At 47.1% G+C, this 27,500-nt stretch overlaps 5 protein-coding genes across 8 annotated transcripts in view; 2 read left to right on the top strand and 3 right to left on the bottom strand.

The window, feature by feature from the left end:
• usp2a (ubiquitin specific peptidase 2a) overlaps positions 1-9,814 on the bottom strand; it is an 18,195-nt gene extending 8,381 nt beyond the window's left edge. The window contains exons 1-3 of one of the 2 annotated variants that reach the window (XM_076167866.1): positions 9,632-9,814; positions 7,030-7,149; positions 2,649-3,480 (exon numbers count right to left, since the gene is read on the bottom strand). In XM_076167866.1, the coding sequence (XP_076023981.1) occupies positions 2,649-3,425 (777 nt within the window). In that variant the 5' untranslated portion in view covers positions 3,426-3,480; positions 7,030-7,149; positions 9,632-9,814. The remainder of the gene's footprint in view (positions 1-2,648; positions 3,481-7,029; positions 7,150-9,631) is intronic. The other variant, XM_076167867.1, reaches the window with a different exon arrangement.
• A 230-nt stretch (positions 9,815-10,044) lies between these two features.
• On the bottom strand, positions 10,045-18,214 carry tbcela (tubulin folding cofactor E-like a). Its single transcript, XM_076167895.1, has 9 exons — positions 18,130-18,214; positions 16,854-17,033; positions 15,977-16,116; positions 15,672-15,853; positions 14,400-14,656; positions 14,037-14,163; positions 13,486-13,602; positions 13,187-13,298; positions 10,045-12,996 (listed from the first exon to the last, which is right to left on the bottom strand). The coding sequence occupies exons 2-9, from the start codon at positions 16,999-17,001 to the stop codon at positions 12,790-12,792; spliced, it is 1,290 nt and encodes a 429-aa protein (XP_076024010.1). The 5' UTR covers positions 17,002-17,033; positions 18,130-18,214; the 3' UTR covers positions 10,045-12,789.
• Positions 18,215-19,468: 1,254 nt separating this feature from the next.
• On the top strand, positions 19,469-21,686 carry LOC143014083 (TLC domain-containing protein 3A-like). The gene is made up of 5 exons (XM_076167863.1): positions 19,469-19,647; positions 20,041-20,124; positions 20,259-20,469; positions 20,600-20,695; positions 21,007-21,686. Exons 1-5 carry the CDS (start codon positions 19,523-19,525, stop codon positions 21,271-21,273), a joined length of 783 nt encoding a protein of 260 aa, XP_076023978.1. The 5' UTR covers positions 19,469-19,522; the 3' UTR covers positions 21,274-21,686.
• Positions 21,687-22,609: 923 nt separating this feature from the next.
• Positions 22,610-25,773, top strand: dhrs13b.2 (dehydrogenase/reductase (SDR family) member 13b.2). Its single transcript, XM_076167884.1, has 8 exons — positions 22,610-22,768; positions 23,248-23,421; positions 23,556-23,831; positions 24,178-24,510; positions 24,721-25,068; positions 25,172-25,264; positions 25,372-25,388; positions 25,483-25,773. The coding sequence occupies exons 1-8, from the start codon at positions 22,642-22,644 to the stop codon at positions 25,495-25,497; spliced, it is 1,383 nt and encodes a 460-aa protein (XP_076023999.1). The 5' UTR covers positions 22,610-22,641; the 3' UTR covers positions 25,498-25,773.
• Positions 25,774-26,163: 390 nt separating this feature from the next.
• Positions 26,164-27,500, bottom strand: part of ngef (neuronal guanine nucleotide exchange factor) — a 95,303-nt gene continuing 93,966 nt past the window's right edge. For all 3 annotated transcript variants that reach the window (XM_076167882.1, XM_076167883.1, XM_076167881.1), the window contains 3 exons: positions 27,375-27,454; positions 27,161-27,265; positions 26,164-26,999 (listed from right to left, as the gene is read on the bottom strand). In XM_076167882.1, the coding sequence (XP_076023997.1) occupies positions 26,785-26,999; positions 27,161-27,265; positions 27,375-27,454 (400 nt within the window). In that variant the 3' untranslated portion in view covers positions 26,164-26,784. The remainder of the gene's footprint in view (positions 27,000-27,160; positions 27,266-27,374; positions 27,455-27,500) is intronic.

The raw sequence follows: 27,500 nt of genomic DNA, 5'->3' as shown, positions 1-27,500 counted from the left end.
AGATGTGCTGCTGTTTGATGAGACACACACACACACGCACACACACACACACACACACACACACACACATTACATTACATTACATTAGGGTCATTTAGCAGACGCTTTTATCCAAAGCGACTTCCAATAAGTGTGTTCAACAAAGGTAGATAAAAGAACTTCAGGTCACAAGAAATCGTAATGTGATAACACACACACACACACACACACACACACACACACACACACAAGTGAGGAGTCATCACCCAGCTGATCTGACAGGAGGTCAGGTGTGATCAGAGGATGAAACACACACACACACACACACACACACACACACACACACACACACACACACACACACACACAGCTGAGGGTCTGAGGACTGAAGTGATTGATTAGAGAACAGAAGGTTGTTAGGTTGTTTTATAACAAATTCATTGTGTTGTGAAATATATAAGTGATATAAATATGAGAAATATTGAATGATGTCATCTGGGGGTGCATGACAACAGTCAGTCAGTCAGTGTGTGTGTGTGTGCAGACAGACGGCTGACCAGCTGCAGGCTCCAGCTCATGGTTGTATCTGTGGTCAGTGGTCTTCTGTGTGTGGCTCAGTGACTCAGTGTGCAGGCAGCCTTTCAGCCAGCAGGGGGCACTGGACTGCCTCTCCTCCCATGGCCCTGCAAGGTGAGCCACCTCAGACCAGCACAGGTGTGTGAGACAAGCACACTCTCCTGAAGGAACACCTGAAGTCTGAACCACCGCCACTAACAAAGCCAGAGTAACCCAGAGTAACCCAGAGTAACCCAGAGTAACCTGGAGTAACCCAGAGTAACCCAGAGTAACCCGGAGTAACCCGGAGTAACCCAGAGTAACCCAGAGTAACCTGGAGTAACCCGGAGTAACCCAGAGTAACCTGGAGTAACCCGGAGTAACCCGGAGTAACCCAGAGTAACCCAGAGTAACCCAGAGTAACCACCTTGTAACAGCCTTACAACCAGTCTAAACACCAACAACATCGTTCTTCCTTCCCTTTTATACTTCCTCATGTTTATACTTTGATCAGCAGGTCAGATCTTTGACCCTACATAAAGGAGAAGCTAGAGGAACAGGTATCATCTAAAGCTGCATCTGTGCATCTGAGCTCTGAAGACGCCTCGGTGTTCCTGCTGATCTTTAGACTTAGCGGCCCCTCTTAAGTCCCTAACTCTGGGTGGAGCTCATGATGTCCCTGCAGGGCAGAAGGAGCTGCTGTTCCTGTGTCAGCTCTCCACAAAGCAGCAGGATTGTTTTTAGCTAACCTAACCAGAGCTATTTCAAGAGAGAGCCTTCATCATCCTCATGTGTGACACCAGAGTCACTCACAAACAAATGGAAGTAAACATTATGTCCAACTGTACAATCTAGGTATGTGTGAGGGGGGGAGGGGCTGAAACTCACCCCCATCACCCCAGACCTCCCCCATTACCTCTGACCCCAGCCTCCCCTCACCCTGCTTCCTCCCCCCTGAAGCAGCATTAAGGTAAACAAACACACCCCCAAACCCAGCAGCCTACCACGACCCCCAAACACACACCGCTCTCCAGCTAAGGTAAGGTAAGGTAAGGTAAGGTAAGGGAGGCCAGATTCAGCCCAGCTTTTCAGGACCGGCCAGCTTGTGGGCGGGGCTACATTCCCCGTCCTCTTTGGTACTAAGCTGTGTTTTCATGCACGGCCATGAAGCACATTGTTGCCAGCATAGTGGCATTGTTGAGCATGTGTGTGAGTGTGTGTGTGTGTGTGTGTGTGTGTGTGTGTGTGTTGGCTGCTCTGCTGCTGTTAGGTAACACGGTTTGTTTGGTAGAGATCCATAATCCAGCTCTGAGTGTTTGAGTCCAGGCTGTGTCTCCCACAGAGAAACCTGGCTGCAGCCAAAACTCCACTCAGTGTTTGTGAAGCTTTCATGGAGCTCAGTGAAGCAGGAGCTCAGTGAAGCAGGAGCTCAGTGAAGCAGGAGCTCAGTGAAGCAGGAGCTCAGTGAAGCAGGAGCTCGGTGAAGCAGGAGCTCAGTGAAGCAGGAGCTCAGAGAAGCAGGAGCTCAGTGAAGCAGGAGCTCAGTGAAGCAGGAGCTCAGTGAAGCAGGAGCTCAGTGAAGCAGGAGCTCAGTGAAGCAGGAGCTCAGTGCTCTACAGGCAGCATGGAGACAGAGCCTCCATCAGGAGCACATCTACACCCGTGCAGCTCCTGGTGTTATTATCAGGTCACTTATTCAGATTTGATCAAAAACAAATTCCAGGTTAGCTTGCTTGTGAATTTGAATCATTATTTCAATAAACACTCTATTATTATGATGTAGTTATCTATGTCATCCCAACAATGAGTTTACAACACAACAAGGCCACTGTGTGTCACTCACACACTGCAGTCAAGATGTCCACTTTGTTGTTTGTTACACAAGAAAATAAGACAGACTGTCAGTATTAAGATTGATGGAGTATGGTATGGAGTATGTATGGACACATGGAGTCCTTTAACCTGTAGAACAGCTCCCCCTATTGGTTCAGACAGCTAACCCCACACAGCAGAGAGAGGAGGCCCATGATGTTTGGTTTGGAGACAGAGGTCACATCAGAGCAGGAGAGCAGACAGTGAGAGTTAGGACAGAGGAGAGAGGAGAGGTTTCTTACCGTGGAGTCTCTGGTGGGGGAGTCGGACCGCCCGTTACTACTCCGCTCCCAGGAGGAGGAGCTGAAGCTTTTCCTGCTGCTACTGAGGGCCTTCTGGGAGGAGTTACGTGAGAGGGCCTCCTGAGTAGAACTCCGAGATACGCCCGAGTAGTCAAGACGGGAACCGGTGACGTAGGAGTCCGCCACATCGCTGGTCCTACTGCGGTAGTTCCTCAGGGCACTGCTGGAAGAGGAGGGTGTGGAGGAAGACGAGGAGGAGTGAGACAGGCCCAGAGAGGCCAGGTCCCTGCTCAGGTCACTCTGGGATACAGATTTGCGTTGGCTGAGTGATATGGAGGACACCGGTGAGGAGGAGGAGGAGGAGGAGAGGTAGCTGGGCCGGGCGGAGCAGGAGGTGAAGGAGCTGTAGCCGCCGTAGGCCGACCCCCCGCTCAGCCCTGACCCGCCGTAGCTCTTCACAGAGGTCCGGCTGAGGCTCTCGCTGCGCCGGCCCCCGCTGCTTCCGAGGATGTCGGTGCACGGGACGGTGCGACCCCGGCCGCGGTCGGGGTCGGAGGAAGTGCTGTAGTTGCGGCTGCGAGCGGCGGAGCTGCTCAGGTAGCTGGAGGAGTAACCTAAAGACGTGGGAGGTGAAGTGGGGGACTTGTAGGAGGACAGCCTCTCTCGGTCAGAGTAGGAGCTGATGCCCGGGGTCAGGGAGGAGCCGTAGGAGGTGTAGTGGCTGCTGTAGGAGGAGGAGCCAGCGTAGCGCTTGGCGTTGGAGGAGATGCGGGACATGGTGCTGCTTCTGCTGGTCTCTCAGCCACAGGGAGCCTCTGGAAGACTGCATCGACTGAGACACAACACACAACACACAACACACAACAGATCAGTGTGGAGCCATCAGCATCAAGCTAACAGTCAAGACACGCTTCAAGAGACTAAATCAGTGTGTGTGTGTGTGTGTGTGTGTGTGTGTGTGTGTGTGTGAAGCTCAGCATCAGCTTCTCCATCTGAGGACGGTCAGCTGATAAATATATTTCTAATATCCTGCTTTCATGTTTTTGCCGTCCCATCTTGGTGCCAGTTCAAGTGAGGCACACACACACACACACACACACAGTTCTGTTAGAGTGTGAGCCTATGAGCTGTGTGTTCACTGAGTCACAGAGATGCTGCTGGCCTCTTATAGAAACCTTCTGATGTGTTCTCCCCTCTCACAGCAGAGCTCAGTGTCCTGGTCCTGATCCAGGCTGAGGGAGCTGGTGCCTGTGTGTGTGTGTGTGTGTGTGTGTGTGTGTGTGTTCCTGTGGTGAGAGTCACATAGTCTCTTGTTCACCAGGCTCAGCAGTGCCTGAATAAATAAACATCTCTGCCATGGCTGAGGCGTGTTGAGTTCAGAGGAGGCTCCGATTTCTTCAACACATCTCTCTGCTACATTCCCTCTTTTCCTGCTCTGTGTGTATGTCTCTCTCTCTCTCTCTCTCTCTCTCTCCCTCTCTCTCTCTCCCTCTCTCTCTCTCTCTCTCTCTCTCTCTCTCTCTCTCTTTCTCTCTCTCTCTCTCTCTCTCTCAGTCTCTCAGTCTCTCTCTCTCTCTCCCCCCCTCTCTCTCTCCTCAGTCTCTCTCTCCCTCTCTCTCCCTCTCCCTCTCTCTCTCTCTCTCTCTCTCTCTTTCTCTCAGTCTCTCTCTCTCTCTCTCTCTCTCCCTCTCTCTCTCTCTCTCTCTCTCTCTCTCTCTCTCTCTCTCTCTCTCTCTCTCCCTCTCTCTCTCTCTCTCTCTCTCTCTCCTCAGTCTCGTTCTCCCTCCCTGTGGGTCTCTTGCTTTCTCTCTCTGCCCATCGGTCTTTCTCCTTCTCTGACCACAGATGTATCAATAATTCAGCGTATTGATCTGGAGGAGGCTAAGCTAAGAGCTGGAGCCGCGTTCAGTTTGTCAACAAGAATCATGAGCATACAGTTTGACAAGCAACATTACCATGAGGATGATGTGACAGTAATGAGACTGTAGTGATAAATATGAACCTCACTCTTTATACAGTGAGGTCCAGACAGAGGTCATCAGAGAACGGGCCGGCCCGTCCCCTGTCTTGTGTTTTCACGGTTGTCATGGTAATAACACCATAATGGTGCAGTACAGCATGTCACAAGTTAACAACTGCTGAGTGACATCACAGTGAGATGAAGCTCAACCACAGCTGGAGACACAAGCTGCCACACACTCTCTGACTCTGGCCTCCTGATAACAGCATGGAGCTAACTGACCAAGACTCTACTGTGATCAACACACACTCACACAGAGAGAGAGAGAGAGAGACAGAGAGAGAGAGAGAGAGAGAGAGAGACAGAGAAAGAGAGAGAGAGAGAGAGAGAGAGAGAGACAGAGAGAGAGAGAGTGAGTGAGAGTGCAGTTTCCAGACTGAGGTTCTCTCTTCAAAGTCCAGTTCCTGGGTTCAAACCCGTAGAATAGAACAGATTAAGAAATCAGAAGTAACCCAATGTTGTGCCTGATCTCCGCAGCTGTGTCAGAACAGAACCACTCACATGAATGTTGTGAGGGGCTGTGTGAGCGGTGGCCTCATGCTTATTTATAACCTGACATGTAAGCAGATAAGAGATCCTGAGGTCTGTGAGGCCACAATGACACCTCTGCTCTGCTGCTCTGGAATCTGTCACCTGCTCCACTCTGGGACTCTGTCTGGTGGAGTGGAGCTGTGGATGGTTGATCCATTCGGACTGGGGTCTGGCTTATTAAACCTGATCCTGGTTCTGATTCCTCTCAGAGCATTTGAATGAAGAAACTAAAGCAATCTGAGCTGTAATACTCACTGCATCCACACCAGCACAGATACATGCTAACCTCATGTGTGTGGGCCTTCTGTCCCACACTAACACAGCCTCTTCCCCCTCTCTCTCTCCCTCTCCCTCTCCCTCTCTCTCTCTCTCTCTCTCTCTCTCTCTCCAGAGTGGATATGAGTCTGAAGATGCTGGCTCATGTCTTTATAGAGAAGCCAGAGCTGCTTCAATACGCTGAAGTTACACATTCACACTGTTAACACTCTGGCTGTCACACAACAACAACAGAGTGGGCCTGTTGTTGTCTTTACTCTCTGTTTTGATGGCTTCAGTGGTGCTAAATTTAGCCTCATCTTCTGAGAAGGTAACTCTGGTAACTGAGCGCTGGGGTGAGACATTGTGATCTCTGTGCAGGCAGAGGAGTTTAGAGATCACTAACATCACAGCACTGAGCCTGGAGCTGAGACTGAGACTGAGACTGAGACTGAGCCTGAGCCTGGAGCTGAGCTGAGCCTGGAGCTGAGACTGAGACTGAGACTGAGCCTTGAGCTGAGCTGAGCTGAGCCTGGAGCTGAGACTGAGACTGAGACTGAGACTGGAGCTGAGCTGAGCCTGGAGCTGAGCTGAGCCTGGAGCTGAGCTTGGAGCTGAGGCTGGAGCTGAGCCTGGAGCTGAGCTTGGAGCTGAGCTGAGCCTGGAGCTGAGGCGAGCCTGGAGCTGAGGCTGGAGCTGAGCCTGGAGCTGAGCTGATCCTGGAGCTGAGGCTGGAGCTGAGCCTGGAGCTGAGCTGAGCCTGGAGCTGATGGCTCCTCACACCTTCATCTGACAGACTGCAGTGTTAACTTTGTCACTTCATTACTCATTCATTTAAATGTATACAGATTTGTATGCCAGCTGCATTAAAGGCGTCACTTTGATGAAGGTCCCTGAGAGTGACAGATGGATTATTAAATGTAGTGATCCTGGTTCAGGATGCATAAACCAAATGATTGCCCATACCGTCAGAAGAAACAACATAAACAACATGTAAACAACAACAAGTCAAATCAAGAGTAAAACCCTAAGAGCTGAGAGGAGACGAGCTCCTTCAGGCCTCAGAGCCTCCAGGCCAGCTGCTGACTGCATCAAGCAGGGGCAGGAGAGATAGAAGACGTTCCTCCTGGAATAAGGTTCAGATGGGTTGTGTCTCTGTGTTTTATGAAAAGATTGCTTGACATGAAAATGAGGAGAAATAGCAGTTAAGTCTCTCTCAGGTGGAGACAGGAGGGAATGAATGAGGCAGCAAGGCTGCAGTTCTGTGTGTGTGTGTGTGTGTGTGTGTGTGTGTGTGTGTGTGTGTGTGTGTGTGTGTGTGTGTGTGTGTGTGTGCGCGTGTGTGTGTGTGTACTCATACATAAAGGTATTACCTGCTGTGTGTACAGTGGTGTGTGTGTGTGTGTGTGTGTGCGTGCGCGTGTGTGTGTATGTGTGTGTGTACTCACACATAAAGGTATTACCTGCTGTGTGTACAGTGGTGTGTGTGTTTGTGTGTGTGTGTGTGCGTGTGCGTGTGCGTGTGCGTGTGCGTGCGTGTGCGTGCGTGTGTGTACTCATACATAAAGGTATTACCTGCTGTGTGTACAGTGGTGTGTGTTAGACCCTGCCCACAGTGATGAAGATGAAGCAGCTCATCCACCTGTACCTAAAGCACAGTGCACACACACACACTGGCTCTGTCACTGATCACCCCTGAGGAAACACACAGAAATGTAACATGTAAGCATCACAACACAAACACAAGCTACAGCACACACACACAAAGCCTGGATAGAGAAAATGAGTTTGAAGTGAGGAGATGAAGTCTGAATAATGGAGCTGGGCCGGCGGGTTTCTACGTGACAACATGGATCAACAGCTCCTGGCTTTGTGCTGTGCTGTTGCTAAGCAAACAGTCTTTACAGCAGGCAGCCTCAGCCCAAATCAGGCCAAGGAAGCATTCAGGCCACCGCTCCACACATTCTCTGGATTACTGTTACAGAGTGAGGCGCTTCCTTCAGCTCCTATCATCTAATGACAGAGAGAGAGAGAACGCTCACACATGAACTCATTACTGTTCAGCTCCTCCATGAAGCCACAATGTTCCATCACAAACCCTACACACACACACACACACACACAGATCAGACACATGCTGCACTCTGAAACACACTGCTCAAGTCCTCCAGTTGAGCCAGAAATATTTATGATGAAACTAAACTAATGTAGTCCACCCATCAAAGCACAGCAGAGGAAACATGGCCTCCAGCTGACAAACACACTGAAGCTCCGAGCTAGAAGAAGAGAAAGGAAGGAGAAGTGGCAGTAAAGTTGATGTGTAAGAGGCTCACCCTTGTAGTTCTGAGTGGACTGAGAGTGATGGGGCCGAGGCTGCTGGGAGGCTGTGGCCCCCCTGAATGTGAGAAGATAGTATGAGCACAGCGCTCGCTCGCTCCAACATGCCACAGATCAAGTTACACAGCCAGTAAATATAGCAGATGCCTCTGACCTCTGCAGGTCACTCAGCACTTGGTGGGCATTCCAGTCCTCCTGCTAGTCTTAAAGGACTAGAGTTAGGACTTAGCAAGCTGCAGGTTCACCCCAAGAATGGAGACAACAAGACTGGAGACTGAGTCCTACAATCCAGACCATCAATCAGGCCACAATGTGTCACACGCAGCCCCCCTACACGCTACACGCAGCCCTACACGCTACACACAGCCCTACATACATGTGATGCAACAGAAACTCTCCTACCGCCACAAATGTGCATTAGTAAAGATACTAACATAAGCTCCATCTAAATATTCCCCCTCCTCAGTTCATTTCCACATTTCCATTTTTTTCTAATTTCCCCTCACACATTTATTTATTTATTTACTTTGAGTCCAATGTGTTCATTTCTCTGTTGATACTTAAATACAGAGCAGTAGGACAAAGTGGTCAGTGGTGTGTGTGTGTGTGTGTGTGTGTGTGTGTTTCATGTTCCTGTTCCTTCTGAACATGACACATGAAAGCTTTCCCTGTCCTCTATGTGTCAAAGTGACACTGCTCAGTCTCCATGTTGATCCTGTGACACACTGCTGACCTGCAGGTGGGAGGAGGGAGAGACTGACACACACACACACACACACACACACACACATCCCTGCCTAAGTGAAGCTCTGGATTCTTCTGTCAGAGTTCTATTTCTGTTTCTACTTTTCAATACATCTGCAAAAATTCTAAAATTCTGTTTTTGATTTATCTTTCTGGAGTATTGGGTGTAGAAGTATGAGGGAACATGAATCTGTTTTGGAATAAGACTGCAACACAACAACAACAACAACAACAACAACAACAACATGTAATAACAGAGGTATTAATACTTTAAGAACAAAGTGAATACACACATGAAAATAAACATGTACTGTATTAGTTTATATGTACAGACTACATGTGTACACATGTATGTGAATCAGTCCTGTATTCTTTCCCCTCAGCTGTGTGGATCTCTAGTAAACATGCCTGTAGTAAGATGGAGAGCTGAGTGCTGAGGCAGGAGGCTAATGGACCCGGGCTGGTGCTGAGAGGAAGAGGAGGAGGAGGAAGGAGGAGGAGGGGGAGGAGGAGGAGGAGGATAACGTTACAGGATGGAATGACACTGAAGGCACCGGAGGCACCGGAGCTGAGTCTGATGGAGTCGTTAGTGTGTGTATAAACATGTTTCCTTCTGGTTTGTATGTTCTGATCATCCTCAGCACATGTGAGTGACGCTGCTGCTGCTAACTGAGACCTGAAGGGGGCGGAGACCACAGAGACACACACACACACACACATACCGAACCGAGCCGCTCGGTCCTCCAGCCGCTCCATGAGTCACTGAGTGAAGCATGAAGTTCATATGAACACTTTACGTCATGTATGTGGGCTCTATGTAGCGCACAGCTAGCTAGCTGTGTGTAACACTTAGCTCCATCATTAACCCGATAATAGTCCAACAACACCGCGCCGCTCCGGTAAACACGGGGGATTAACAGCTTTATATTCATGAGTTTGATCTAACTTTGTGTTGTTTGTGTCCGCATACACACACACACACACACACACACACACACACACACACACACACACACACACACACACACACACACACACACACACACACACACACACACACACACAGATCTATGATGGAGTACAGCGCATCACTCACCGCTCACTGAGGGTGAACATCCCGAGCAGAAATGGCAGCAGAATGCCACCAAACTGTGCCTCTGGGCCGAACTGGACCCGAACCCTGGACCGGACTCGGATGGTTCTGGTTGAATTGGAGCCTTTAATGGAGCCCGTTAGAGTTCAGTCACCTCTTTTATTCCTCTGCGCTGTGGTGACGATTCTTTAATAACAACACGGTCCGCTCAAAGAACCCGGTTCCGATTGGTGCACAGCTCGGGTTGCGTCATCAGGGGAACGCCCCCTGACGGCGGCGCCATGGTGACGAACGTAAACAGCACAAGTTTCTTTCATTAAAATGTCGCATTTAGGCTTCACGGGGAAAACGGAGATTAGGTATCTGAAATGAAACGGAGACGTTTAGTTTAGGAGAAGAGAGGAAACTTTATTACCCTGCAGAACAAAAACAAGAGGAGAGATAAGAGAAATGCCATAAGGATCATAAATAAATAAATAATAAATAAATAATGAACGGTCCAATTTACAGATGTAGAGGACGAACATATGTGTCTGTGTCTGTGTCTGTGTCTGTGTGTGTGTGTTTACCCCAGCAAAATAAATTCAGATGTCTCAAATACTTGAACATGAATCTAACATGAATAAATAGAGTTTGCAGAAGGTTGAGCTCACTTTTCTCTTTCTCTCTGATTCTTTCTCCAGCTGCCTTTGGGGAGCCTAGAATGACTTCATGGGTTAGAAAGAATTGAATGTAAAGCAAGCCTATCTCCCTGTTTTCTGTCTATATGGAGTTATTCCCCAAACTAAAGTTCTGAATGATCATAAATGAAGCACAGGAAGCAGCAGCAGCACATGCAGGCATGTTTATAAAGAATCAGCTGATCAGTGAAGAATGAGGACCTGAGCTCTGATCACAATGCACTCCAACTATGAGAAGACTTTTATTGGGCCTGTGGTTCCACTTACATGACTGAACTCCTCAGTACACTTCTGGAGCTCTTCAAAGGGTTTCAAGTGTTTCAATTAAAAAAAAAAAGAGAGGAAGAAATCCCATAATGAGTGTAAACCTGTCAGAGTGATCCTGATGTGAACTGGAGCACATGAACGCATCATCACACCACAGGCATAGAGATCACTTCCTTACAAATAAAGGACATGCATACCATTAAACCTTCACCACTGGATACACTACATACATGTTCAAACACAGGTCACACTGAGGAGCAGGCGGTGCAGAGGCTCCGGCCTGAGCTCTGCTGCCTCTGGATGAAGCTGCAAACACTGAGATGGGCAAAGTGGAAAAACCTGCCAATAAGATGACTTTACTCTCTTTTCTCTTCCATCCTGTATCGGTATGTTTCTTCAAAATATTCAAGTTTAGCTGCTATATACACTAAACTGCATGACAGCAGTTAGAGGAGAAGATACTGAAGCCTCCACCTGGTGTAAATACTGACAACTGTAGAGGGGAGAAAGTGAAGAATATCCCATAATATGTCCCGGTAGAACCCTGCATGTAGCACACACTCCTGCTTCTGCTTGAATTGGTTGCTACTGGAAACATGACTGGGACTTCTGCTATACAAGGTGGATAAATAGAGACAACAACATAGATTATAGCCCACATACACGTTTACATCTGGAGCCGTCTTTGGTGGAAGCGAAGCATTTCTGTGCAGAATGAAGTGAAGTTTAAATGTAAGACCTTCTACCAGATGAAGGACATGAGAGGAGTTATTGATGCACATGTGAATACACACGCATCCCATCTCTGCCTTCACTAAGGGCCTTTACTTCTTATATAGCTCTAAAAATAAAAGACTCTGTAGACTCTGGAGCGTCTGATCTAACACACCAGCATGGCTATAAAGGATTCTTTACAGTGCATCAGACAATTGTTGATGCAACCCTGGTTAAGTTCTGAAGCAATATTCTGTGTTTGGATTGCATGACAGTAATATTCCTCTCCAATCTACACACACACAAGCATGGCGGCGTGTCTGAGGGAGCCGGGCGATGCTTGATCCTGCTCCCACTACAACTACAACATTCAGCAGTAAGAAGATCAGTGCTGCTGATTCATATGGACAAAAAGCTTTACCTGCTTCAAATACATACAATGGGATCAGTTTCTCTTTCTCTGGGTCCCTGTGTGTGTGTGTGTGTGTGTGTGTGTCCTTTCTCTAACACTGTGGTCAAGGCCAGCAGCAGATATAATTAGAACACGGCCAGATGCTGCCTGTAAGTGGCAGCACTTAACATGACAGCTATGTGTGCCAAGTGTGAATGCAGGCGTGCAGGCGTGTGTGTGTGTGTGTGTGTGTGTGTGTGTGTGTGTGTGTGTGTGTGTGTGTGTGTTTTTGGACAGACAGGTCAGCATCAGAGGAATCCTCACCTGTCATCCTTACACTCTTACATCCATTAGTGATGTGCATTGCCCAGCGTTCAGCTCTTGAGTGAAGTCGTGCTGGAGACACTTTAAAGAGCGTCCTGCCCACAAACTGCTTCATTCATCTCCACTTCAGTTAATTAATTCCAGAAACTGCAAGGGCAACTGCAGCCCTTTAAAGAATTACATTATGCTTCTGTCTGCCACTGAGTTAAAGTTCAGCCTCTCTGCTGAACAGGTGTGAAGAATAGAGATCTATAGAGGAGTTCTGTTATAGTGAGGGACGGACAGCAGAACAAGCCTGAGCCTTTAGATTCTTCAGATACGAGGCTGACAGATAGAAGCCTGACTTTGCATTGAACAGTCCTCTAACAAGTCCTGCTCTGTGTGATGATGTGCTGTCAGTCAGAGCAGCACTCTAAGCTCCAGAGCTGCCTGACAGCTGATCAGGGCTGTGGGACATGGAGGGGGGGGGGGGGGTGGGTGGCTGCATGTTCCACTTTGCTATTGTGACAAAGCTTGATCATAAAGAAACAAATATGGCCAAAGCCTCACATCATCATCATCATCATCATCATCACCATCATCATCCTGCTGGAGCTCCATGACGACATTCATCACCTTCATCTGGCATCTTCATAATGTCACTTAACCAATCAACAAATAATCCATGTAGTCATTCAATCAATCAACCCAACACTTATAAGCTCTGATCCTCCAGCTGTGTGTGTGTGTGTGTGTGTGTGTGTGTGTGTGTGTGTGTGTGCGTGTGTGTGTGTGTGTCAGCCGGGTCATTTGGTCTTGGGCACCACCAGCAGCTCGTCACCGTCCTGGATGCTGTAGGAGTGCAGAGCCCGGGTGTTGTACTTCATCTCTTCTGGACCAAAAGCGGTGCACTTGGTGATGTAATAGAGCCTCATGTTGTTAGAGGCCAGCTGGACAACATTAGTCAGACGCTTCTTCAGCTCGGCTACCGTCTGGTCCAATCGTATGTTCACCTGACAGAAACACAGAGAGAGAGAGAGAGAGAGTGAGAGAGAGAGAGAGAGAGAGAGAGAGAGAGAGAGAGAGAGAGAGAGAGAGCTCAGGAACATATCAGTGATATAACTTTAAAGCTGTTTATCATAATGAGTCAGAATAACTAGTCTGAGTTAGTTAGTTAGTTAGTTAGTGAGGGATTAGTCAGACCTGTTCCACTTTTCCTTCACAATGTACCTCCACCTGGGCACAGCAGCGAGGTCGGAGGTCAATCTCAGCAAGTGGTTCAAGCTTCCCATACTTTGTTACCAGGGAATGATATCTGTAGTGAAAAAGAGGTGTGTGTCAGGTCTTTAACACACACACACACACACACACACACACACACACACACACACACACACACACACACACACACACACACACACACACACACACACACACACACACACACACACACACACACACACACACACACACACACGTAGAGTATGTAAAGTGCAGCACACCTGTAAGGCAGCTCCTCCTCAGGATAGTCTAGGTAGTAACGGATGAAGAACCTCTCTGCATCTTCTCGCTCACAGTCGGTCACAACACTGCCATTAAGCAATGAGATAGAGGGAAGCCTGAGGAGGACACACACACACACACACACATTAAAATGATCAGATGTGTGTTCAACTGATTATTAAAAATGACATATTGACAATTTAACACTAAGAAAGCAAAGTAGACAGAACTGAACTGAAGCTTGGCCTGATGAAGCTTGGCCTGATGCAACCCTGCAGTCAGACTGTGGAGCATGTGTGTGTGTGTGTGTGTGTGTGTGTGTGTGTGTGTGTGGAGGCTCAAATTATGCTGTAGGATAGATTTTCCACATAACTGCTGCATTGTGGGAAATGACAGCACAGAGCGGCACAATAACAGAAATCCAGCTGTGCTCAGTGCTTCATAAGGAGAGTAACGCTCACGTTAGGGAAGAAGAAGAACACACCACTACTTTACACAGCAAACCAGACTCTAGATGGAGAAACCACATGATGTCACAAATGAGACTCACTGTGCTATCATGAGGCTGCGGCGCTCTGCGTTGGTGTAAGACTGCAGTAAAGGAATCCCCTGCAGCCGCACCTCCTCCAGCTTAGGGAAGAAGTTCAGCTTCTCAATGTCCTCCCATTGGTTCAGACCTGAAAACACATGGGAGTGGATGGGGAATACACTCAAGTCCAAAGTCATAGGAGGAAAAAAAAGAGTGTGTGAAGACTTAACATATCAAGACACACACACACACACACACACACACACACACACACACACACACACACACACACACACACACACACACACACACACACACACACACACACACACACACACACACACACACACACACACACACACACACACACACACACACACACACCTGAGTTGTGCAGATTGATGTAGCGGAGTTTGGGGAAGAGTCGTTGCAGGATGTCCTTACTGTCCTGGATGGAGGCTAAGTTGTTGTTGGACATGACGAGTGTGTCCAAGCTGGGGAACATAGAACCGAACTTGCGGACCTCGGCCCAGTCCTGGAGGCTGTTGTCAGTGATATGAAGCAGACGCAAGGTGGGACAAGCCAAGCTGGAGCCACTCACATGACTGTACTGATTAAGGCACAGGAACAATTCCTCCAGCCTGCAGAACAGCACAGATGAAAGCACTGAGGAGGCTGAAGCACACACACGTTAGGGAACAACACTGAAACACTGAAATTCAGCTTTCAATATCAAACAATCAATCACACCCCCCATAGATCCTCAGGTGTTATAATGAAACCCAAAGTACAGTAGATAAAACTCTCCACTCAACACTATTCTAAACTTCAAACTATTGAAACTGTAATACATCATATAGGGACACGTGAAAATAAGAATTTAAATCTACAGCGGACCCTAAGATCCTGATGTGGATCAGACCAAAGCCAGCCAGTGAAGATAGATCAGGACTTCAATAGATTCAAATAGCAAATCAATCAGATGCTTCAGGAAGTGCTTCACTACCACATGAATGTAGAATCTGATCAAACTTGCCATCTGAATCATCTGACTGTGGTATAGTATGAATGGGTTAATAGATTAGATGTATTTTTGGGGCACTTTAGAACATGAGCCAGTGTTTGTGATGAAGCAGCATGAAGCAGCTGGGATGAGCCTGAAGGTAAAGTCTCCACCCTCACTTAGAGTCAGGAGATCCATGTTAGTAGAGACCAAAACAAGGAGATCTGGGACAGAATTAGTTTCCTACACAGGGAGTCAGGAAGGCTGAGCAGCTTGGACATCAGTAGGGACTACAACAGAGTCAGCTGAAGCCGTTTGGGAACAGGATTTGATCTAATCCAGGGACATCCAACTGGGAGGAGACAATGGGACATATCCAGAATACTCTGGAGGGATTACAGATCCCATTGGGCCCAGGACATGCCTTGGGATGTCCCAAGCAGCTGGAGGACGTGTCCAAGGCTGCTGGTCTCTGCAACCTGAGCCCACCTACACAGGGGAGAGTGGACGGAAAAGCCCAGTGTTTGGGGTGAAAATGAGTACAATCTGGAGTTTGGCACATGATTGAAATCCACATTTCTAAGCTTCTGTCAGCCTGAACCCCCCCTAAGGAGCTCCAGCGAGATGGAGAAGCAGAGGTGCAGGTGTCTTACTCAGGCATCTGCTGAGTGAGCAGCAGCAAGGTGTCCCAGGACACTTGGGTGTTATTAAGGACCAGGCGCCGAATCCGGGAGAAGGCCTCAGCACAGGGAGGCTCCAGGGCCAGGCCTGCCAGAGGGTTGGAGCTCAGGTTGAGGAACACCAGGTTGGGGATGCTGGACACAATTTTACTAATCTGAAAAAGAAAGTGATGCAATGGAAAGCAACAGTCCAAACTAATGAATCCTTTTCAAGGTGCAGTAGCCCACATATACAGCACAGTCTGTCCATTCATCTCATTGAGCTTCAGAAGCGTTACCTCCTGCCAGTCCTGCAGCTTGTTATGGGAGAGGTCCAGCTCCATGACATGGGAGCAGAAGGCAGCGATCCCTGCCTCTTCTCCCGCCCTGGTGATACCACAGCCATTCAACACCAGCACACTGGGGAGGTTGAGACGGTCTGGGGGCAAGAGTTCATTCAACAGAGGTTAGTAACAGCAGAGAGGCTTCAAGCACCAGGCAAGGAGAGGAAGCACGCAGGTAGAGGGCTTGGAGGAGGAAACTAGCTCAGAGGAGGTGGCCAATGAAAGGACAGAGGGTCCTTCATTCATTCAACATCTGAAGCTGCTGTCCTACTGGGAGTAGAGCTGTCAATCACTGCTTTGAAATCATGAAAATGTTCATAAAGTGGACTCCCCCTTGTTTCTTAAGCAAACGGATTTCATTTGTGAACCAGGGAGCCAACGTGTCCAGCATGTGAGACCTTCACTCTAGAGGAGCAACAGACGCCAAAGTGTCAGAGAATACAGAATACACGTTTTCTGTTCACGTATCCAAGGAGACCTCATTAGGATTCAGAGATTTAGAGCTTGCTGTAGTTCCTATATTAGTATCAGTTAGTGTGATGGAATGAGAGGAAGTGAAGGCATGCCCAAATAAGGTCAATGACATTCCTGAAAGCTGCTGATTAATCATCTGAGTGTGCCTGTGCATCACGACGGCACGGAAGTGATGCACAAGCTGATCAAGCAGGTTGAGGGAAAGATTTTAGAGAAAAACATCCCATAATCAGGAAACTCCTCATAGCTTCTTCATCATCACAGAGGATGACAGGGATGTGAAGTGAATGTGGAGGTGAATGGAGACGTGAGCATCATTCAGGTGAACTAAAGACACGGTTCCTGCTCAGCTCCTCACCTTTCAAGGGTGAACCTTGAGGTGCAACGGTCGGCACCACCACCACTCCCATGCCGGGCCCTCGGCGGTAAGGGAAGTTGTCTGGGCTGTACTTTTCACTGATCACCTCCACAAAGGTGCGTCCCTCCGTGTTCTCCAGCAGCTCCATAGCTCCTTCCCTCTGAACGGCTCCCCCTCTGCCTGTGAGCCGCGTGGGAGAGAGGCCAAGTCAGGAAGAACACGGATACACAACAACACAAGGACAGTTGAATTGAATTGTGTCTCAGCAGCAGAATGATTACTTTATTCCAGGTCCTGAAATGACTGGAGTCCCACAACTATTACAGAATCTACTGGCAATAAACTAAAAAGCTTAAATATTCAGCTGACTACAGGCGTGCAGGTCTATGTAGCTGTGTGGATGTGTGGATACAGGCCACAGATCTCTCTGTCAGCTGTTTGATAGACTTGGAGAGCAAACAGCAGCACCTGATACTGTGACACCAACAAGGTTAAAGGTCAGACTGAGTCAAATACAGGATAACTGAAGGAACACAAAGGTGAAGCAGTGATAAGCTGGATCACAGACTCACACAGGATGAGACAGGAAAGGACTTTGATAGAATATTACAGATTTATGCTTAGATGCAAAACTCTATTTGAAGCGTTTTGAAATGGGGAGTGAAGTTCACGTTGATAACATTTGATCTTTTCCTTCCCAACACCTGTGATGATGCTGCTGCTCTGTTTAGCTTTATTCAAGTGAATACTGAGTGATGTTGTTTCTCATTCATGCTCTAGCTTTATGTTGATACACTTATGTAAACAAAAATACTGCTTCTCTTCAAACTCAACAGCCAAGCAGATCTTCTGTCATCATGAAGTTATTCAGGCGAAGGGTTAATTCACTATTGTTATACAGAAACTTTGGACACAATGGAATTACAAATAAGAAAGTTTAGATTTCTGCTTGATGCTTTGACTCTTGGTCACAACACAAAGAGCTTCAATTGTGACTTTTGTCCAAACACAAACCAACACAGAGGTAAATGAATGAAACACGGTGCTAAGGGTGCTAAGCTGTTAGCTCAACATAGCAAACAAGCAGCTGCTGCAGGAACACGATAACAGAGCAGCATCCAGAGAGCAGAGCACCACTGAGCATCACTGAGCATCACTGAGCATCATGGAGGCACAGATAGAGCACCAGAGCACCAAGCTAACACACTGACACCGCTAACTCATCACATTTCGCCACAGACCCACGCGTGAAGCCTCCGAACGCAGCGGCACAAACCTTTAATGGCAACTCTGAATCGCTCTTCTTGACGAAAACAACCCTGTTGTCATTTTGCTCCGTGCTAGGTTCCGGAAGTGACGTCTTGGTTAGTGGACGAACGTCCGGCCAGCGTACGTAAGTTTCTCCTACCCGTGCTCCGACAACAAGGATGTGAGTGGTCCACCGCCGTCAGGTGACATAGTGCTGTCGTAAACACAGGTCACAAACCTTTAACCTTTACTCCCAACACGTGTTCACTATTATTATTATTATTATTATTATCGGCGCCACTCTTCTTCTTTCAAGTAAGAAAAACAGAACGCAAACATTTAATGAACTTCTTTCTGTCCGATTCAAACAAGACCCCGTGTCTATATTCTGTACAAGTAAATAGTCTATTAATGTGATATTGATATTATGTACACAGCAAGCCTGATTACTTTCATACATTTATAGGACAAAACCACACCAAACTGAAGGTAAGAATGAGAGAGATCAAGCGTTAACAAGAGAAGATAAGGCAAGATAAGATAAGATAAGATAAAACTTTATTTATTCTGAGTGAAATTGCTGAAACGTATAGTTCTCTATCTCCATTATGGAATGGAATTGATTGTCTTAATTGGTCCATGTTTACATTTCCCTCTGCATCCTAACGGTTAATTTGAAGTGGATCACAGTCCTGCAATCAGGCAGCAGATGTGGATGAAGTGAGAGGAGCTTTATTCTGTTGTTATGATGAATACATAAGAGCTTAAGAGCTCAGTGACACCTTGGGCTTTATTTTATTTTCACAAGCAAACAGTGGACCAATCTGACACCTAAAACAAATACAAATGAACACATCCCATAATACACACATACGTCATTAAGGTTGTGTTTGTCATTGTGTTTTGTTTTTCTTATTGAAGCAAACATTTGACATGTTAGTGGACATGCAGTTATAGGACATTTAGGAGATAGAAGAGGCGGGAAAGGAGAGAGAGATAGAGAGAAAGAAAAAAGGTTGTATTATTATTATTATTGCTGTTGTTTAACTTTTTTGGAAGACCCTGAGGTAAAATAGGCGATATTAGGTACAAGTAGATTCAAATTGAAACAGTATGGAGTAACCCTTAGTGTATATTTGTGTTATTTCAGGGCTTCTTCTTCTTCTTCTTCTTCTTCTTCTTCTTCTTCTTCTTCTTCTTCTTCTTCTTCTTCATGAAATGACGGTTACTTGAAAAACCGCATCATGCTGAGTGTGCAGCGCAGAGGCTCAGCTGGCGCGCGCACTGACTTCTGGCCAATCATAGCGCTTGAACGCTACGAAGAGCTAAGACTTCTGCGAAGCCCCGCCTTCCTGCCAGAACCCGGATGAGACAAACAAACAAACACAGCGAGCTCAATCAGAGGAGCGTAACTTCACATCATGGAGCTGACTGCGCTTCTCTGCGGCTCTGTGCTCTTCCCAGGTCTCTTTTACAGCTTCCGGAAGTTGTTGCGCTCGACTTTCACTCAGTGGAATGAAGCGGACGTGGTGTGTGTCAGTGAGAGGTTAGAGACTCAGGTTGTCAGCTTGGGTTATGATCACGCAGGTGTCTCCTCGCACGGTCACAGCGGTTGATGAGTTTTAATAATGCTGCTTATTGTTGATAACACAGCTTAGTTTACAGTCTAGTTTGTTTCTCTTTCACTCCTCCGTGGTCTCAGGTGTTGAACAGAGACCGATGCGTGTTTGCAGTTTAATCGGACTGATTGAACACAGCTGACATTAGCAGGCTTATGAGCTCTTTTCTGTGACGTGGCGTTGATTTGCCATCACATTATTGACATTGACATTTTGTCCAACACAAGCCAAAGGCCTTTATTAATCTTAGACAGAGTGAGTGAATGACAGTGTGTCTGTGGGCTTACAGGCTTACCGGTCTCTCTGTGCTTCTTCCTCAGACTGGTTTCTGCCATCCATGCATCCATGGCAACCGGGGCTGGTGTCGTTGTTGTGACATCCTGCAAAGATGTGATGACTGGCAGGTGAATGTCATGTTTGTCACACACCTCATGAAGTCTACAGTGTGTTCTTATAAACATCCTAACTGAAGTAAACACTCTTCTGTCTGTCACACACACACACACACACACACACACACACACACACACACACACAGTCACTGGCTGGCCAATGGATTTGTTTGGTTTGGGGCTCCATATATGGCCAACGACATCTATGCCATGTATCTAAGCCACTACACTGCTCAGAAGGTCAAAGGTCATAACCAGGGCCACTCCCTTCAGACAGTTAAGGCCTTCCTCATCAAGGATTGGATGTTGTTCCTTCATCACTCGGCTCTTCTTCTAATATTCATGCCCATCACTCTGGTAAGAAAGGCTGAGGATAAAATGTGATATTATTACTGTGTGTGTGTGTGTGTGTGTGTGTGTGTGTATAGAGCAAAGATAAATATATCTACACACACACAGGCACACTGACAGTTTGTGTGATTTCCAGTTCTTCAGAGGAGGACTTGGTGATTTCTTCGTCGGCTGCCTCTTCATCACAGAGCTCAGCTCAATCTTTCTATCCATTGGAAAAATCCTCTTCCAGGTAAACCACATGTTTACATGTTTACATCTGTACCTGCTGTCACTGCGGCTCATCATGGATCAGCTGTGATTGATTTACTATCATTTACTTCAACCACAAGATGTGAGATGAGAGTACGCCTGCATTTCCTCTCTAACCTGCTGTTCCTTACTGTGTGTGTGTGTGTGTGTGTGTGTGTGTGTGTGTGTGTGTGTGTGTGTGTGTGTGTGTGTGTGTGTGTGTGTGTGTGTGTGCGCGCGCGCGCGTGTGTGTGTGCCATGTCAGGTTGCCCAGCATGTTGTTGAAGTGCATGTTTCTCTTCTGTCACTCAGCTGGGTCTCCATGACACCAGGCTCCAGAGAATCAATGGCATCATCCTTCTTGTCAGCTTCTTCACGTGCAGAATCTTGGTCTTCCCCTTCATGTACCTGAAGTATGGACGGCAGTATGGACTCCCCCTCTACATGGTGCCCTTCCATCTGCCGCTGCAGTGCAATGTGGGTAACCTAGTGATCCTGGCTCCACAGGTCTACTGGTTCATGCTCCTGCTGAGGAAAGCTCAGCAGCTGTACCACAGGCAGAGACCAAAGACAGAGTAGAGTCCTGATGGCCCAGAGAGACGCTGACACTGTGGAAGTGAAGGCTTTGTTTGCACTACAACTTCATTCTGTCAGCAGCCAAATGTAGTTTGAAGTGACCTTGAGTGTGGTTTTGTATTCTTGTTCTAATCTGTGTTGCATCTAGACTTCAGGCTGATGTTGTGATGGAATCAGCTGTTATCAAGTGCTCTTATTGAATGTGCTGCTCTGCTGCAGCTGCTCCAGATGTTCATCCTGCTTTACTATTGGATGATATAAGAGATATTTTCATGTGACTTAACCATTGAAGAAGCCGGACTCAGAGTGAGTAACCCAGGGATGGGAAAGGTTTATTTCTAAACATTGTGACTGGGCACTTTGCGATGTCAATCAAATCCTTCCAAAGACATACAAATAAAGCTATGAAGTTTTAATACTGTGTTCTCTTTGATCGACCTTTTGTTCAACATGGAGTTATGAATCCTAATAATTCCTCTAGTCATGTTTGTGTCACAATTCAAATGATTAGTTTAGTTTTTAGCGCCACCACCTGGGCCTTCTGCCTCCTACACACCAGGGCCCCGCAGTCTGAGCCCCAAACTAGACCTGAACATGAGGACAGGCTCTGAGTTCAGCTCTTTGGTCAACTTACAAACTGATCACATGAATATATTGAATATCTCAGCCACACTTCATCTCTTAATCATGAGATGTGGAATTGTTCAGGCGTCTTCTCAGTTTTGGCAGAAAATTGTGGCAAAACAGTGAAGAAAATCAAAATCAATCAACACAGTCAGTCACAGGGACTCCAGTGACAAAAGGACTTTTGATTCTGTGACGCGTGGTTCAGAAGTGACGGGGCAAAATGTGGAAGTTGTTGTTCTAGCGCCACCATGTGGTCAGTGAGTGTAAACTGGTGCCTGAGCAGTGGGTGAGGGTTTGGACCAATGTACTAAAACACTGCACATATTTACAGTTATGATGATGATGATGATGATGATGTGTGTAAGTGTCTGACTGAATGAGCTCAGATCAGCTGACCGTCATATTCACATGTATGTATTCAGTTCTTTATTTATATTGCGCCAAAAGGCAACAAACGGGTCTCTTTCCATACAGAGTATCTCAGCAATACCTCCGTCAGACTGACTCGGGTCTGTTCGTGTGATCTCATGTGACCTGATGATGAGATATTAAACATTTATGTCACATTTCTGCGGGTGAAGAACGGGACGACATATTGATTAGAGATCGATATGCGGCTGAAATCTCCACATGTGAAGTCTTCCTGCATGTAAAGTCTTTGTGTATCACTCATGGAGCTCATCAGTAAAGTTAAGTTTGTGTTTGAGTGTCAGAGCGGCAGATGCAGATCTCGTTTCGCTCTAAATGAAAGTGAAAGTAAAGTTTCATCTACGAGCAGCAACGCAAGAAACAAGAAGCAAGGCGCGACTTCCACCAACAAACTGTATCAGTATGATGTTACAGCGAGTTATTTACTTATATATTTATGCAGGTACGGTCTTTTTCGTCGATATTTTACATTTCCGAGGTTTTGTGGCGAAAGAACGTCGGTCAGTAAGTAAATCTCTCTCTCGGTCCCTCTCTCTCTTTCTCTCTCTCGGTCCCTCTCTCTCTTTCTCTCTCTCTCTCTCTGTGTCTCTCTCGGTCCCTCTCTCTCTGTCTCTCTCTCTCTCTCTGTGTCTCTCTCGGTCCCTCTCTCTCTTTCTCTCTCTCTCTCTCTCTGTGTCTCTCTCGGTCCCTCTCTCTCTTTCTCTCTCTCTGTGTCTCTCTCGGTCCCTCTCTCTCTTTCTCTCTCTCTCTATCTGTGTCTCTCTCTGTGTCTCTCTCGGTCCCTCTCTCTCTTTCTCTCTCTCTCTCTCTGTGTCTCTCTCGGTCCCTCTCTCTCTTTCTCTCTCTCTCTCTCTCTGTGTCTCTCTCGGTCCCTCTCTCTCTTTCTCTCTCTCTGTGTCTCTCTCTGTCTCTCTCTTTTAGGGGTTCACTGTGTCCACCTGCTGACATGGCTACCCTGTGAGTTCATCGACGAGCTGTTGATGTTGAAGAACAACGAGACGCACACGGAGCGGCTCCACAGAGACGCTGTGCTGCAGTTCGGTCAGAGAGGAGACAGACCTGTCCACCCGCAGGCCCTCACCTTCCTGCTCACGGGTAAGAACTTTAGATCATATTATTATATACTTGAACCTCTGGGACTCTAACCCTTACATTACATTCTTAATTCTGACCACCCTCAGATAAAAGAACATATCTGCTCACTAATAATAACTTCTGTTTTACAGCAGGACCAAAGTTGGACCTGCAGCGGTCTCTGGAGGAGGCGGAGCCACAGCATTTAGGGTGTGAGCTGCACAGGTACAGCACGCAGGGCATCCAGGTCCACTGGCCGGCCCAGGCCCCCCAGGAGCACAACAGCTGGTTCAGGTGCACCATCAAACACACCGGGGGCTCCTTCATCTTCTCTGTGTTCCTCAGACAGTCTTCCACTGAGCCCCCCCCTGCTCAGCTGCACTACAACAGCTGGCCTGCTATTAAGGATGGAGACATTCTCACCACGACAGGTAACTCTCTGAGCTTCCGTGTTAGAATGTGGGAAAATACAAATGTTCGCCATGAAGTTAGAGCCAGTTTCAGACTCATCACTGCCCCCAGTGGAGGCTTCTGGTAATGAAACACTTGGTTTTGGTCTTGAGACAATTATTTAAAAACAACTACAACAGTGACATTTTTAAATGAATGAATAATAAAAATGTGCAGACTTAGGTCATTTTAAGATTAATAACAATAATAAACAATAATTAAAAGATGAACAATATTAATGATACAGCCGGTAAAGTCTGTAGTTTGCCCTCTTTCTTTATTCTTTCCACTGACTGACTTCCTCTTTGTGCTGATGTGTTATTTTAGTTGCCATGGTTCTTCAGACCCGTTCTCCATCAGTGCGTGCAGCTCTGACCTCCCAGCAGCAGCTCCACTGCCAGTTTGCTGTGGATCACAAACGACCAAACTTCACGGTGGAATGGTACCAGCAACACCGCGGAGAGAAAACTCCTCTCTTCAGCCATAACAGCTACTCAAGGCAGAGCAAAGGGACTGGTGTGGTGCTCAAGGGCTCCTCGGCAGGACAGGAGGCCTCCCTCTCTCTGCCCTACATCAAGATGAAGCATGATGGGACTTATGTTTGCTCTGTGTCCATCACTCCACTCTCTCTAAGTCTGGATGTGACTCTGCAGATCCAGGGTGAGTAAGAATCAGACATCGATCAATATGTTGGCTTCATATCGGTATTCAGTCGTAACTTCAGTAGCAATAGTAATCACACACACACGTTCACACACGTACACACATGTACACACACGTACACACACACACACACACACACACACACACACACACATGTTCTCATCATGCCTGGTGGCCTTTAGTCTAATATGGTTCCCCCCTCCTCAGAGGCTCCTCGGGTGTCACTCAACATTGGCCCCACCCTCTCCCTGGTGGTGGGCACAGACCAGAAGGTGGTGTGTGAGGCAGAGAGGTACTACCCTCTGGATGTAGAGATGGCTTGGTACAAGGAGAAAGTCTCAGAGTCGGGTCAGAAGGTGGGCTCCCCTTTACCTGAGAAGCTCCAGACCATTCTGCTCTCCAGCCATAAACACAACAACGATCAGACGTTCTCCCTCTCAGCGTTCTTCTACCTGGAGCCTTCGCTCAGAGACTCAGGCACTCGCTTCACCTGCAGTGTCTCCCATCTGTCTCTGCGCGCGCCCATACGCAAAAGCTTCATCCTCTATGTTGATGGTAAGTGTATGTAAATGTGTCACACACACACACACACACACACACACACACACACACACACAGAGCTGTCTGACTCCTAACCTCTGCTCTCCTCTCTGCTCAGAGCCGACCAGCTGGATGTTGCTCCTCTCTGTTGGCTTCTTTGTGGTCACAGTGTTGGCTCTCTTGTGTGTAATGCTGCACTATCTGCACTCAGGTCAGTGTTTCATCTGGAAAGTTTATATAAGTTTATGATGCAGTTACAGGTCAAAGCTCAATCATCCAAAGCACTGATCTGACGACTTTCTTTTATTTCCTCCTCAGAACGGCAAAAATCAAAGGTAAGATAAGAACATTGTTAATGTCCACATCTTAATATTTCATTTAAACAACACAAAGCTAAACTGAATGTTTGTGTGTCTGCATCCTGAACAGAGGAAACCTTACTGAAGACTGAGACGAAGAGTTTACACACAAAGCTCGATTGCGGTTGTGGGGTGTGGAGTGTGGAGTGTGGGGTGTGGAGTGTGGGGTGTGGGGTGTGTGTGTATGTGTATGTGTGTTTAGTTCTCTGTAATCTGTCTGCCTCTTCAGACTCAGTTTGTGTAATATCTGTGCTGGGGTCATGGGGTCATGACCTGCGTTGTCTGGCCTGATCCCTGTGAGACTTTGCTGCCTGGACTGAACTAAAGCACAAATAAACTTGACTTGACTCAATCTGGATCACATGCAGTCTCCACACTTTGTTTGTTTCCTTCACTGTAGTCAGAATGAGGAAGAGGAGGAGCCACAGGATGTTTACGTTGTGTTCAGCCTCACAGCTACTTTTAAAGTTTTAAATAAAACAAATGAAAATGCTCTGGACAAAGTTATTACAGAGAAGGCAAAAATAGTTCAGAGAAATAAAAGTCCAACTAAGGGTCCAATATAGTCTATAGTATATATATGATATATGTATACATGTATTTATAAATAGGTATATATGATATATGTGTACTATAGATAACATTAGGAATAGGGACATGTACAGTACATCAGTGTTGCTCCATCCTTCATCATGCTTCAGATCAACATGTATCTTGACCTGTTCAATCAATAATCAGCTACATTTTGGAGTTGAACTTTTTTTTATTAAGAATAATTTACAGAATCATTAAAAATGAATTTGAACATCAATGTCTGCAAGACTGTACACACACACGCACACACACACACACACGCACACACACACACACACACAGGCTTTAAGCTCATGCACAGCTGTGTAAAGTCTGGGTACATTCAGACATGTTATAGTCATGTTACAGACATGTTACAGTCATCTATGGCAGGAACAATATGATTACATGTATGTACATTTGGTTCATTTCCATAAAGTTTATTTATTATATTAGACACTTAAATACCATTTAAGTGTGTTTTGTGTCTTAAAGGTGCTTTACACTGAAATAATAACAAAGCTGTGAAGTCGATCAGCAGCTGAGCCTTGTGTGACGTCACATGATGACATCATTCGGCTCTGATTGGACGTTTCCACGGTCAAACTCTCATTTCCTGTTGTTCCATAACAGTTTGTAAGGTTTCACACATGTAGGTTTGGTGGAGCCCAAGTGCTTTGAAGGTTGATTGAAGATGTCTGCGAGCCAAACGTGAGGCCACATGATCACGCGTGTCAGAGTGCATGTGCTTCTCATATTTACACGGCTTTGCTTCTCTGCTCTCCTGAAGCTGAAGGCTCTAAGGATCAGAGTACTTGCTGGTCTTTGTGCGCCTCCCTGCCCTTATTGCAACCCTTGGTCCAGCTGGAGGGCCTCCAGCCTCCGGCCTGTGTTGGATCCTGAAGGTCTCTCTCAGGTTCTGAACACGGACCTCTTTGTTGTGGATCTCCTCCACGACTCGGCTTGGGAACCAGCCCATCTCACCGTCGTGAAGCCTTTCACCCATCAACCAACCTGGGGTTGAGAGGAAACACAACCGAATAAGACAAACAGGGAGAGCGTGAACATGTGTGCTGGTGTGCAGAGGTTCTCAGGGTCATGAGTTGGGGTCTTGACCTGTGACTGAGCTCCACTGAGCTAGACCCTCAGTGGGAGCAGATGTTATGTTTACATACCATCATCTGTTCTCTCCAGCAGGTTCAACACATCAGCCATCTCTATGGAGAGCTCATCTGGCTCCTGAGATGAGTAGGACTGCACACACTGCACCTGTGGAGAGTCTGACACACACACACACACACACACACACACAGATGAATCATCCTCCTGCAGCTCTGCGTCTGTCTGTCTGTCTGTCTGTCTGTCCTCCATGTGGACACCTGGTCTCACCTGTCTGATGGGTGCTGGTGGACATGAAGCGTGTGCGGCGGTTTGGGGTGAGAGCACACATCCATCTGAGCTTCTCACTCCTGTGCACAGGGGCAGGGATTAGGAACGTTTCAAACTTTGACCCTG

Source organism: Genypterus blacodes, unplaced genomic scaffold, assembly GCF_046128005.1.
Source record: "Genypterus blacodes isolate CSIRO-AG114 ecotype Tasmania unplaced genomic scaffold, CSIRO-AGI_Gbla_v1 ptg000180l_1, whole genome shotgun sequence".
In the NCBI taxonomy this organism is placed as follows: domain Eukaryota; kingdom Metazoa; phylum Chordata; class Actinopteri; order Ophidiiformes; family Ophidiidae; genus Genypterus; species Genypterus blacodes.
The sequence above is the reverse complement of the archived record's forward strand: the minus strand, read 5'-3'. Positions and strand labels throughout refer to the sequence as shown.